Source organism: Vulpes vulpes, chromosome 4, assembly GCF_048418805.1.
Source record: "Vulpes vulpes isolate BD-2025 chromosome 4, VulVul3, whole genome shotgun sequence".
Lineage (NCBI taxonomy): Eukaryota > Metazoa > Chordata > Mammalia > Carnivora > Canidae > Vulpes > Vulpes vulpes.
Genome location: NC_132783.1, coordinates 81,720,829 through 81,733,130, shown reverse-complemented (window position 1 = coordinate 81,733,130; position 12,302 = coordinate 81,720,829). Strand labels below are relative to the sequence as shown.

Sequence of the window (12,302 nt, the reverse complement as noted above, 5' to 3'; positions counted from 1 at the left end):
GCTTAAGATTTTAGAGGGAAACGTGGTACCATGGCTAAAACCCCATCTGACCCTGTACAATTGGGGAAACTGAGGCCTTTTAGGAATTAGTCTAAGATGGAATCATTAGCAGCAAGGTGTTCCCTGTTCTGTCTCTCTCTCTCTCTCTCCCTGATAATCTCTCTTGCACACACGCACACACACTCACACACTCACACGCTCACTCCTGGCCAGAACCGTGAGCAAGCCTGCACTCACCCGCACTCAAGAAAAGAGTTTTCTATTTTTTTTTGTGTTGTTTTTTTCATTTTCTTTTTTTTTCTTAAAAAGGACTTATCCAAATATTTGGATAATAAATCATGTGCGTTTCCTAAGAAACTGGGTTTTTCTTTTCCCTTGTGGTTTTGGCGTTGCTCTTTTTTTCTTCTTGGAGCCTGACTAGCGGCCTGAAGTGTCTTTCTTCCTTTCCTTTTCCTTTTTGCTTTGGACAGGAGAAAGCAGTTCGTCTGAATTGTACTTGACTCTTCAAAGAGGAAAACGGCGTGAAAGGGGAAGGGGGCTCAGGGCGGGGTGGTGGCGGAGAGGGAGACACCAGGAACCGAGGAAGAAACTGGAAGGACGCAACTACAACAAAGGTAACCCAGAACTCCCAGGGTGGAGGCGGCCTGGTGGGGTGGCAGGAGTGGAGAGCCCCACCCACCCAGCTGCCTCCAGAGGCCTCATGGTGGTTCCCGCGTGGAGATCTGAGGGCACGAGGGACAGCAGGGGGTGGAGAAGGAGCACTGGCTCCTCCAGACAACAACGGAGTACATGGATTTGCTAAGGCTGGTCACGGTCTGGGAGTGGGGCGAGGTGGGGAGGAGGGAGCAACTCCGGCTCTGAGTTCTGGGGGGTAGCGGAGGCTGCTCCACCTCTCAGGAGGCTGCCCGGGGCCTCCTTGCATCGCCTCCTGCCCACCCTCCCAGCCCACGGTTCTGGTTCCGGGGCAGCTCAGCAGTCCCCATCAGTGGCCATGGCCACCAGCATCTCACTCTTGCCCATGTCCTCCAAGGCACTCGCCAGGCTGTTGAGGTCCCCATCGTCCTGCTGCAGAGCTTCCCAGAGGTCCAGGATGACACCCGTGGGGCTCGCTTTGGTGGCAAAATAGTTCAGGTACCTGGTGGAGAGAAGGAGGCCATTGGGCTCCCCAAATACCCAGCACCTCCAGGGAGCTTGGGAAATGGAGAGAGCACCGGGGGAGGTGGGAAGGCTCCCATAACCCTAGCCCCTCTGTTGGGGGGCTGTGTGGCCCTGGGCAAGCCACTGCTCCTCTCGGAGCCTTGGCCTCCTCATCTTTAAGATGGAAACAGTCTTGCTCATCACTGTCTGTCATCACCGTTAGCACTACCATTGAAAGACACCGGCCCCGGGAGAGACTGTCCCCGGGAGAGACTGTCCGAACCTAGCATTGCATTCGCTCCTCCTCCCACATCGTTCCCTGCTGGGTCTTGCCCCCCACGCTCTCCTGAGAGCAGGAACAAAGCCTTAGACTCTTTGTGAAGCCCATCCATTTCCAGTAAGGGGTCTTGCATGTGGTATCTGCTCAATGCAGGTGTATCAAAGGGTTTCTCAGAAAGTATAATGTAGTAATAAGGACTATCATTGCCATTATATTTATCCAGCATTTTAAGTTCTCCAAAAGGGCTTTGACACCAAAATATATACCCTGTCACTTGGCAAACATTTGCAGAACACCTGCTCTGTCCCGGGCATGGGGGCGCAGATGGTGATCACCTGGTTTCACCCGATCCCCACAGGCCAGCGCTCTGAGCACGGCACTCCTCAAAGAATGGGCTTCTCAGATTGAGCACACCCACGCCTGAGCTCCCGATCTACCCCAGATGGAGGGATCTGATCCTGGACTGCCGGGCTGCCTGCCCCACCTGCCCCTTGGGGACCCAGGGAGGCTGGGATGGGGCGGGCCTGGCCTGACACCCACCGGTCCATGGAGAGCTTCTGCGCCAAGAGCCGCCAGTCATTGCCCCGCGAGTTAGGGGCATCCAGGCTGTTGCATATTTTCTGGCGGATGGACAGTGGAATCTTGAAGGCATAGGGTCCCAGCTGGGTGGTGACTGTGCTGCCAGGGGCAGAGCAGAAGGTGTCCAGGGAGCCGGCAGGAGTCTGGAAGGGGAGGGGGCAAGGTCTGAGAGGGGCCGAGGGCTCCCCCACATGCATAGTACTGGCATCTGCCTCTCAACCTTCCTGCCCTGGGTCTGTGCAATCACAGAGGTTCTGGTCACTCCCCACATCCTGGGCAGGCTCCAGCTGCTCAGTCAAAGGCCTCCTCCCCTGGAAGGTTAGCTTCCAAGGGCCGGGGCTGCATGCCCAACCCACAGCCCTCGGGGCGTTCCATGCTCTTGCACTGTCCCAGGCTAATGCTGATGCAATCTCTCGATTACAAAGCCACAAGGAGCCTCAGCCATGGTCGAATCCACACAGACCCACTTTTACATGTGTGGAAATGAAGTCTAGAAAGAGGAAGTGACTTGCCCACGTCACATGCCAAGTTAGGGGCAGAGCTGCGTCTAGGCCCATAGTCAGCGCTCTTTACGCTGCACTGCAAGGAGGTATTAGCACTGTTGTCCTGGGTGGACTGGGTTTTGTTGAACCTCAATCTGGATTTATAGGGAGGGGAGAACCATAGGCGTGAGCCAAGTGCTGACCTGATCCCAGGTCGGCGGTATCTGTCCTCCCTAAAACCTACTTTCTGATTCAGCGAAGTAATCTATGTTGCCTGGCACAGGCCAAGCACAGCACCGGGCACTCGGTAAGTGGTAGCTCTTAGCAGAACATGCCCAGGTCCCAGCTCAGACTTGGGAGGTGAAGGGGACAGAGCTTTATGGGAGACAGCATTCCCACCCAGCTGGGGGAGGGGGGCATGGGGCTCTGAATGCTCCAACCCCTGGCCCCACAGAGTTGGTGTCCTCTGGCCTCACCTCTGCCAGAGTGGTGTGCAGCTGGAAGATCTGGCCCTCCCCTTCCACCTGCCGCACACAGATCTTGCAGGTGAGCTCTGTGGAGGCCAGGCTGTGCCTCTCCAGGGTGAAAGTACAGTGCAGGGCCTTCTGGCTGCCGCTCCAGATGTGATAGAAGGGGATCTCCTGTGGGAGGGGCAGCAGGGTCAAGGATAGGAGGCTAGCCTGCCCTGCCCTCAGGGAACGGAGGCAGAGGTGGGAAAGAGGCCAGCCTCAGGGAGTGCTGGGCCCTCTCAAGGGGCAGTGTGGGCCTCTCCAAGGGCCCTTCAGCTGAGAGAGGGGGAGCATATAGGGGAGAAGGCACAAGCCTGGATACATGCGTGTGTGTGTGTGTGTGTGTGTGTGTGCATGTGTGTGCACATGTGCAGGTATGTCTGGGCTGGAAGCCTCATTGTTGTGTGGATTGGTGTGGGCACAGGGATGTGACCATCCAAGATTGCTCTGGATAGTCTGCCGGGCACAAACACTTTTAGAGGTGGTAAGGCCTCCTTGAAAATGATGTGTATAGACACTGGCATGTGGGAGTGTGTGATGGGGTGGAGGGGAGCCTGGCTGCCAGTGGCACCGAACTTGGGGATGTGCCTAAGGATGACTGGGAGCCTGGAGAGTGGTGTGGGAGGGAGGCAGAGACTCGGGGAATGAGGGGCAAGGCTAGAGGAAGGAGGCTGGGCCAAGGCTTGGGGATGGAAGTAGACTTCTCTGGGCAGCCCCTCAAATGCTCCCCCTCCCCAGGTTCCTTCTCCCACAATTCCTTTGGCCCAGCCCTCACCTGATACTTGGCCAGCAGCTTGCTTCTCCAGTGGGCATGGGGGATGTCATGTAGAGAGAGGCGCAGGTTGTGGTAACTGTCTTTAAACAGCAGGGGTTTGGGCTCCTCCACTAGATAGCCTCCCAAGGTCCGCTCCAGCTCTAGCACCTCCTGTGGGCCAGGAGGCAACGGGAAGGGGGAGCCCATCATACTTGGCCAATGGGTTCTTCCTGCTGCAAGTTTGGGGTCTGGGGACACATGCGGGCAAGGGAGCCAGGCTGTGATACTGAGCACAGGCACCCAACTGAGCACAGGGCTGGGCATCTGCTAAGGGCTCAGAGAAGACATACTGTGTGAATAGATGGATGGATGGACAGATAATGGGACAGATGGATAGATGACTGGATTTATAGATGACTGGACAGATAGGTGGACAAATGGATGGATGGGTAGATGATAAATGGATGGATAGATACAGACAGACGGGTGTACAGATGGATATACAAATGGATGGGTATATAAATAGAAAGATGGAAGGAAAGACAAATGGATGGTTGATGATGGCTGGACAGACAGAGGCACTGCCGAGTGAGTGAGTATACAGCTAGATTGGCAGCAGGCGGGATGGATGATGGATGGACGGACATATGGATGGACAGACAAATGGGGACTGAAGAGATAAGGAATGCCATCAAGCCAAAATGTGGCAGCTTCCCTCCAGACCTCCCTTCCATTCTCTGACCAAAGCGGGACACTGGCCCTGCTCCTGTACTGAGAGATGGAGACCGCAAGAGCATTGCTCAGAGCCTCCAGCCCATTCTGGGCCTTCTGGAATTTCAGGCCAGCCTGGCCCAGCAGAAGACACTCACTCTCCTGTGAGGCCTTTACACTTTATGTTGTCTCAGTACGCAACTTGTAGTCTGGGACAAGTCACGTGAGCCTGGGAGACAGCAGCTAGCGGAGACCACAGACCATGGAGCTACAGAAAGGGCCTGGAAGCTTCGCAAAGCAGTGGATGGAAGGAGGAGAAGGTTTACATGGGGCCAAGGGGTGGTGTTTTTCCAGTGTTAGGATGAGCTTGAGGTCCTAGGAACTCAGGGGTGGGGGGCTGGGGAGGCAATGGACAGGGCCTTGGAGGCTGACGGGAGACAGGGTAGTACTAACACACCTGCCACTTCAGGCTCTATGTGCTCAAATCTGACCCCTTCACCTTTCTGCCCTCCCTGCTCCAAACCACTCGCCCCTGCTGCAACCTCCTTTGGCCTATAGTGGGAACCTGGCAGTCAGCCCTGGCACCTCTCCTCTCCCCCTCCTCCAATCGGTCGCTGGCCCTGTCCATTCTACTTATACAGTAGCCACCCCTGTCCTCACTGCTGTCACTGCCTGCTGTCCAGGGTCCAGATGCAACTTCCCAACTGGCCTCTCTGCCTCTTGTCTACCCATTCCCGCAACACAGCTCAGGGGCTTTCAAAACAGCACCTGCCCCTGCCCACTGGATAGATCTCAAATTCCTGAACTCGGCTCCCGGGTCTATTGGGGAGCTGAGCCTGGCCCATCTCTCCCCCTCACTCACGCACGCACAGCCCCTGCATGCTTTGGCCACACTGGAACGACACGCCAGCCTTCAGGTTAGCCGCTCTGTGGGCTGGGATGCCCTTTGCCCTGCTCTGCCTGGCACCCCTCCTTGGCTTTCAGGGCATAGGTCTAAGGCTAACTGTGCTGTGAAGCCTTCCCAGACCTCCTCCTCCCAGCCCCCTGTCAGTGGGCCCCCTGTTTCCTCGCCTCTGGCCTGGGGCTCAGTGAGGGCAGAGCTGTGCCTGATTCATCTCCGTGTCTCGAGGGTCTGATGCCATTTCAGTGTTTGAGCGATGAATGAACGATGAATGAGGCTGACGATGGTAGAGGGGTGCCAGGATTCTGGGGTGGGAGATCCCGAAGGTTCCAGACAGCTGGTCAGCCAGGGGCGCCAGCGCTGGGTGGTGCCTATGGCCCGGCCTTACCTTCAGGGCCACAGGGGTGTCCTCTAGGCAGTAGACTCTGAGGCTGTACTCCAAGGAGGTGCAGAGGGCAGGGGCGAAGATAGCCAGCTGGAGCCGCTTCACTGCCGAGCGGGAATAGGATTCACCAGTGAACACGTAGGTGCCCAGCTGGTCCAACAGGATGTGGCACGACCTGGCCTCTAGCTGGCAGTAGCAGGGGGTATTCAGGGTTTCCTCGTCCAGAGTCACCACCTCCTGCAGGGTGACGGCGGGGGTGAGGCACGCGGGTCACAAGGCCGTGGAGAGGTCCACCCAGGTTGGGCCTTCTTTCCGTTTCTGAGGCCTCTCAGAGCAGGTTGGGATGGCGGCCCCGGCCCCCCAGTCTTGGCTCCTCACCTCCCAGTGGCCCTGGTGGGCCTGGGTCTTGAGCTGGAAGATCCAGTCGCCGGCGCTGACTTCAGCACAGTGGGGTACCGTGAGGATGACGGGGCGGCACAGAAGGAGGCCCGTGGGCCCACAGGTCACCGAGGGGCTCAGGACTGTCTGGGTCCCTTCTGAAAGCGGGCTGGGGAGACAGCAGAGGGCAGGAGGGAGGCAGTGAGGCGAGGTGGGGAGCTCAGCAACGGCTGGGCTGGTGCGGGGCTCCCACCTCTGCCCTGGCTCCTGGGTGGCCGAAGGCAGGTCTCCAGCCCTGGGCTCCCAGAGGTCAGGGGTTAAGGAGAGGCACAAGGATGGCACAGGCCTCAAGATTGTTCTCAGATTTCTGCTGTTTCGCTGCCACGTTCTCGCAGCCATATCTCTGTTCTCATTTTCAAAGGTTCTGTACTCCTGGGATGTTTCTGACAAGGGTTGCTAACTGCCCTCTGGAAAGCTGCTACCCGTCTAGCCTTCCACGGGCACGTCATGGGAGGCCGAGTTCCCACGCCTTTGTCAGTAGGAAGGTTTTATCATTTGAAAACAAATCTGTAAATTCAAGAAGCAAAAAACTCATATCTTCTGGCTGTTTGAATGACTATTTCTTTGACTACAAATTAGGCTGAGTGTTTTTTCACAATCTATCAGCCTGTGTGTATGTGTGTGTGTGCGTGTGAGGGTGGGTGCATCAGAGACTATGTGTGAATCGCTTGTTCACATCCTCCATTTTTGTAATGAAATGTTCAATTTTTCTTACTGGTCTCTAAAGCCTCTTTACATAGTAAGGATATTAACGTCTTGTCATAAAGTAGCTACTTGGTCAATTGCTTTTCAGTTTTATGATTTGTTGTGCTCATTTTGTACAGTTTATGTGCGGACATAGTAAGGTCTGTCTGTGCCTTCCTTGAAGGACCCCCTCTGGCCTTAGGATCAGGTGCAGAGTGGGGGACGGTGATATCTGAACCCAGGGTGGACGGGCAGCAGGGAGAGGAAGGGGTGGAGGGCAGCCCACACTGGAACCGGGGTCTCTCTACTCACAGGGTGTTTTCTGCTTTGTTGATAAGGAGGTACATCTCGTAGAACTTGCCCTGGGGGATGGCTCCATTGGGCACCAGCAGGCTGACCCCTAGGGGGAGAAGAGGTCAGCAGGGAGGAGCTGGAGGGAGTCTGAGAGCTTAGAATAGGGGGCAGCTGGGGAGCATGGGGTGGCTCCTAGCTTGGGACAGTGTGGGGAGAAAGACACCTCCTAAGATCTGGGTGGTCAACAGCAAGGGCTGGGGAGAGAAGCTCTGGGGAGTAGGTACAAGGACAGCCCAGTCACTGACAGCAGGAGGTTTGTCTGGTAGCACAGGGGGGCCGCTGGCACTGTGACGGGGTATGGAGATGGGGCAAAGACTCAAAGTTGGAAGGTCCCAGTGCCAGCTGCAGCCTTAAATCAGTGTGACTCTGGGAAACGATCAACTGATGGCTTTGCAACCCGAGATGGGCAGCCTTGCCTTCCCAGCAGTGCTCTGTGGGTCTGCTGAATTTCAAAGAGGTACTCTCTCCCACTTAACAGATGAGGTTTACTGGGAGGCTGGCCCAGGGTTCCCCTGCCTTGGAGAGGCAGAGAAAGGCCTAGACCCCAAGACTTCTATTTTATAGTTCCTTCTTCCTCCTGGGCCCTGTGTTTTCCATCTGAGAAATGGGATCAGGGAAGTCCTATCTTCTGCTGGTGGAGGGGGTGCTGGGATGCCCAGAAGGACATGCTGAGGCCATGCTGACAGGCCAGCAGAGCGGGAGCCCACCTGTGCCGGGGATGCTGAGTCTCCCACCCAGGCAGCCAAAGGTGCCGCTGACGCTGCTCCCCGGGTCACGGGGCAGGCCCAGGAGCTGCTGGGAGCCGAGGCTGGCACTGCGCAGGTGCAGCAAGTGGGCATCCCGGGTGAAATCGCCAGAGTATGTGCCAGGTGGCAGGACCCCCAGCAGGTCAGCCCCATCTGGCAGGCCTGGCCCAGAGCCGGTGGTGCCGGAGTTGTAGACCTTGATCTTGAGACTGGGCAAGGGGTCCAGCAGGGGGGAGTTGGTCATGGGGATCTTGTCCGCGGAGTCCTGCAGGGCATACACGGGCCCGCGGTAGATGCCAGCACTGGCCGTGAGGTCCGGAGGCACAGACGGGTGCAGGAGCTGTGGGTTGTCTGCAGGGGTTGGGGCTATGGTTAGACCCAGCTGTGCCTCGCTGGCCCACTCCTGTCCTCTGCTCCTGCTGGGGACCCTTCTGTTGCAAAATCCCACCCAAATGTTCAGCTGCTGAAGGCTCAGTTACCGTCGCAGCAGGAAGCTTTGGGGACTCGCCACCCGGCTACCCCTTCCCTTCTCTGGGTCTGTTTGACCTACACTCATGCAATCATCTGTGGAGCAAAGTCTAGAAAAACCTCAGAAGGGAGCAGGAACCCATGCTCTAGTCTGGCTGCTCTGGCCAGCTGCTGTGCCCCTCTGGGTGCCCCTGCCTGCATCCGTCACCCCAGGTATTCCCAGGTCCTTACTGGGCCTTGCAGTCTTGAAGTTGACGGGGTGGAAGCCGCCAGTGAGGGCGGCGGACGAGTCGGTGATGTCTGTGTCGAAGTCCCGGCAGTTGCGGCGGTACACCACCACCCCCACCACCATGAGGACGCCCACGACGATGAAGATGGACACCACGAGGCCCGCGTACAGAGCCACATCCCCCGAGGCCTCCAGCACTGCGGGCACAGGAGGGCTGTGTGAGGGGCAGGGGCAGAGACCTGGGGCAGAGACCCAAGTCTGGGGGCAGATACACAAATCCTAGGGTAGAGACCCACATCTGGGGGCAGAGACCCAGGTCCCAAGGCAGAGACCCAAGGTTGGGGGCAGAGACTCAGGTCCTGGGGTAGAGGCCCAAGTCTGGGGGCAGAGACTCAGATCCCAGGGCAGAGACCCAGGTCCCCAGATAGAGATCCTAGTCTGGGGACAGAGACCCAGGTCCTGGGGCAGACCTGCACTATGCTAGCTCCTGGTCTGAGCCCTGCCACAACTGGCTGGGACCTCAGACAAGCCTGAACTGCTCTGTGCATCAGTCTCTACAAGTAAAAGGGTCTCAAATCCCCTGTCCTGCTTCCCTCTTGGCGCAGGAGGAGAGGCAAAACGACTCGTGGTCAGTCCCAACAGTGAATTCATTGCTCACTGCTGAGAAAGAGACAAGGGCTGCGGCTCAGTTTGTCCTGTCCCAGCCAGGATGTAAGCTCAGGGCCCCGTCGCAGCCTGCAGCACATCCCAGGGCCCGAGGTCCCCGCTCCCAGGACTCTCTGCAAGCGGCCATCCTGAGCTCAACTCGCAACCTATGCTGAGGGTGGGGGGTGGAGGCAGAGGGGGAGCAGGAGGAGATAATGAGATGCAGGTGATGGGGTGGAGAGAAGGTGAACAGGTGGGAGGAGGAAGGGGCTCAGGGAGGCCACCCACTGCTACACGTCCCTCCCCCCGGCAGGCTGCTACACAGCTGCAAAGAGCTCTACAGGGGCCAGGCAGGAACGAGTCATGGTCACCAGGCAGCGTCCACGGCGGAGCCGTCCAACCACACTTTCCGCAATGATGCACGTTCTATGTCTGTGTGGTCCCATGACAGCCACCAGCCGCATGTGGCTCATGAACAACTAAAGTGTGGCCAGAGGCACTGAGGAACTAGTCTTCACAAGTGTATTTAATTTTAACTGACTTAACTAGAAGTCGAAAGAGCCACAGGTGGCCAGCGGCCACCACACTGGACAGCCCACGGCCAGAGCCAAGATGCCTGCTCTTCCCTCTTGCTTGTTTTGGGAGCTCCAGGAAGCAAATTCCAGTCTCCCCTCCTGCTTTCCTTGCCTGGACCCTCCCAAACCCACCTCCCTGGTGTCTGCCCATTTTTGTCACCTTCTCGGGCCCCATCTCTCCCCAGAGGCCCTCATTCTTGGGCTCCCCAGAGGATCCCAGCACCCAGGGGGAGGGGTGAAGGGCTGCCACAGGAGGCCCTCGGGGCTTGGCTCTGCCTCCTGATGGTCTCCCTGACGACTGGGGGGGGTCACCAGCCCACCCCCCCCCAACCCCCGCTCCGTGAGCTGGGCCCAGGGCCTCACTGCTTGATTTTTATGATTCTGAATTATTTGGAAATTATGGTTTCATTACCACAAGTCAACCTGCCTAAGCAGCTTTACTGCTCTGGTGCTGCTACGGCACAGCCTGGGGGAGTTGGTGGACCAGTCCCTTGGGGCTGACGCTGGGCCGTGGGTTTCCTGGAGAACCTAGTCCTACTGTTGGGGGTATAGTAAGGGGCACCAGGACGGTGGGCGTGGGCCTGCGTGCTGCCTCTGTTGCAGAGAGGAAGGCTGAGGGCACAAGGCTAAGAGCACCAGCTTTGGCCATATAACTATTTAGGTTCAAATCTGGCTGGATCCTCGAGTAAGTCCCCTCCTCACTCTGAGACTCAGCTTCTCCTATAATGGGAGGGTGGAGATGGTGGCCTTCCTGTCAGCTGCGGGCCCGCCAGTCTGTGCGGGATGGAGGCCGTGACATGTGCGGTACTGGGGGCCGGGGACCCCATGGAGGGCTGGTGAGGGGGCACCTTCAAGTCTCCCTGTCCCCCACCCTACCCTGCACCCCACACCCTGGAAAAGCCAGCCAAGGAGAACCAAGGATCCCCAGAGGAAAGAGGACAGCCATGAAATGGGACTTACGGTGGCTTTTGGGGTCACTTAGAGTTTTCTTATCTGTCGAGGGAAATAAAGGGAAAGACAATGACATGGGTGGCAGAGAAAGGATGGTGAAGGTGATAGGAAACGTGCAGATGAGATGATGCATGGGGCGGGTGGGCAGAGGCCCCAGGGGCTACTCTACTGCAGCCGGCACCTGAGGCCTGGGGCTGGCTGGGGGCAGGGGGGTCCTCATCCGGCTCAAGCCCCCTCCCCGGGGCCCGCTGTCCCAAGGACTCACTCTGCACGCACAGCCCGTCTGTGCAGTTCTTGGAGTCGAGCAGGGTCCCGCTGCAGTCTCGGCCTCCGTTCTGGGGTGGGGGCGCCATGCACTCGCGGCTGCGCCAGTGGGCACACTCGGTGCTGCAGGCCGACCACTTGCTCCACTCTGTCCACGCTCCATCGACTGCAGAAGCACCGCACCCAGCACGTAGGAACACAGGCACGCACCGTTACGTGTGCAGAGCACAGCAGTGCACAACACCCCCACGCACCCACGCACGCATGATGGCAGGAGAGGAACCCACGACACACAAACCACGTGGAGAGACCCACCCCCAGCCACACAGCCCTGTGCCAGCACATTCAGGGGCACCAAGGGGGCACACACAACACAGATACACACCTAAGGTCACTCACACAGCTAGAGCCAGAGCACTCACGCAGACTCAAACCCAGGGCAAACACACCACGTTGTTCACATAAAACCAGAAGAGACGGGACAAAACCAGACATGCAAGGACCCACAGACAGGGACGCACAGGGTGAGACAAAGATGAGAGGAGACCAGAGGACATTTGTGGGATTCGGGGTGGTGGTCAAGATGTGTCTACATTAAGGGCAGGAGCATAGGCTCCTCTGACCCCTCGGGGGCGCTGGGACCCTGGCCCTGGGGCCTGACACTGAGAACCCTCAGCCCGGAGGGCAGAAGAGCCCCCCTCAGACTGAGGCTCAGAGCCCCCGTCTCTGTCTCTCCCATGGCCGGGCACAGAATGAGAGGCCAGAGGCTGCACCATCCTGTCCGGCCCGCTCAGCTGGCCATGGGCCCCAGGACAGCACCTTCCGCTCCCCACGATGTGGGGAGAGCAGCCACCCTGAGTGTGGGGTAACCCCGGGGCCGGGGCCCGGGGTGGGACCGGGTGTGGGTAGGATGCCAGCTGGCCCGTGGCCTTACCTGGGCACACGGTGGTGCAGGCGGTCTTTTGGAAGGCCTGGCCCTCACAGAAGGCGCCTCCGTTGAGCGGGGCCGGGTTGGTGCAGGTCCGGGTGCGCTTTTGCCAGCCACGGCCGCAGCGGTTGGAGCAGGGCGTCCACTCGGCCCAGCTGGACCAGCCCCCGTTCACTGCAAGGGCAGCGGGTGTCACCCGCTTGGCCTGGCTCTGTGACCCGCGCCCCACCCCCACCCCCCAATCTCCAGAGTGACACGGCCCTTCTGCTGAGCCGTGGCCTT

The 12,302-nt window shown here is 58.3% G+C and overlaps 1 protein-coding gene across 2 annotated transcripts in view; it reads right to left on the bottom strand.

Moving 5' to 3' along the window:
* Positions 1-255: 255 nt before the first annotated feature.
* Positions 256-12,302, bottom strand: part of UNC5B (unc-5 netrin receptor B) — a 78,151-nt gene continuing 66,104 nt past the window's right edge. Inside the window, exons 6-17 of one of the 2 annotated variants that reach the window (XM_072756237.1) lie at positions 12,027-12,194; positions 11,094-11,258; positions 10,838-10,870; positions 8,660-8,854; positions 7,922-8,311; positions 7,173-7,260; positions 6,117-6,285; positions 5,742-5,975; positions 3,763-3,912; positions 2,955-3,119; positions 1,958-2,139; positions 256-1,135 (exon numbers count right to left, since the gene is read on the bottom strand). In XM_072756237.1, coding sequence (XP_072612338.1) covers positions 970-1,135; positions 1,958-2,139; positions 2,955-3,119; positions 3,763-3,912; positions 5,742-5,975; positions 6,117-6,285; positions 7,173-7,260; positions 7,922-8,311; positions 8,660-8,854; positions 10,838-10,870; positions 11,094-11,258; positions 12,027-12,194 — 2,105 coding nt within the window. In that variant the 3' untranslated portion in view covers positions 256-969. The remainder of the gene's footprint in view (positions 1,136-1,957; positions 2,140-2,954; positions 3,120-3,762; positions 3,913-5,741; positions 5,976-6,116; positions 6,286-7,172; positions 7,261-7,921; positions 8,312-8,659; positions 8,855-10,837; positions 10,871-11,093; positions 11,259-12,026; positions 12,195-12,302) is intronic. The other variant, XM_072756236.1, reaches the window with a different exon arrangement.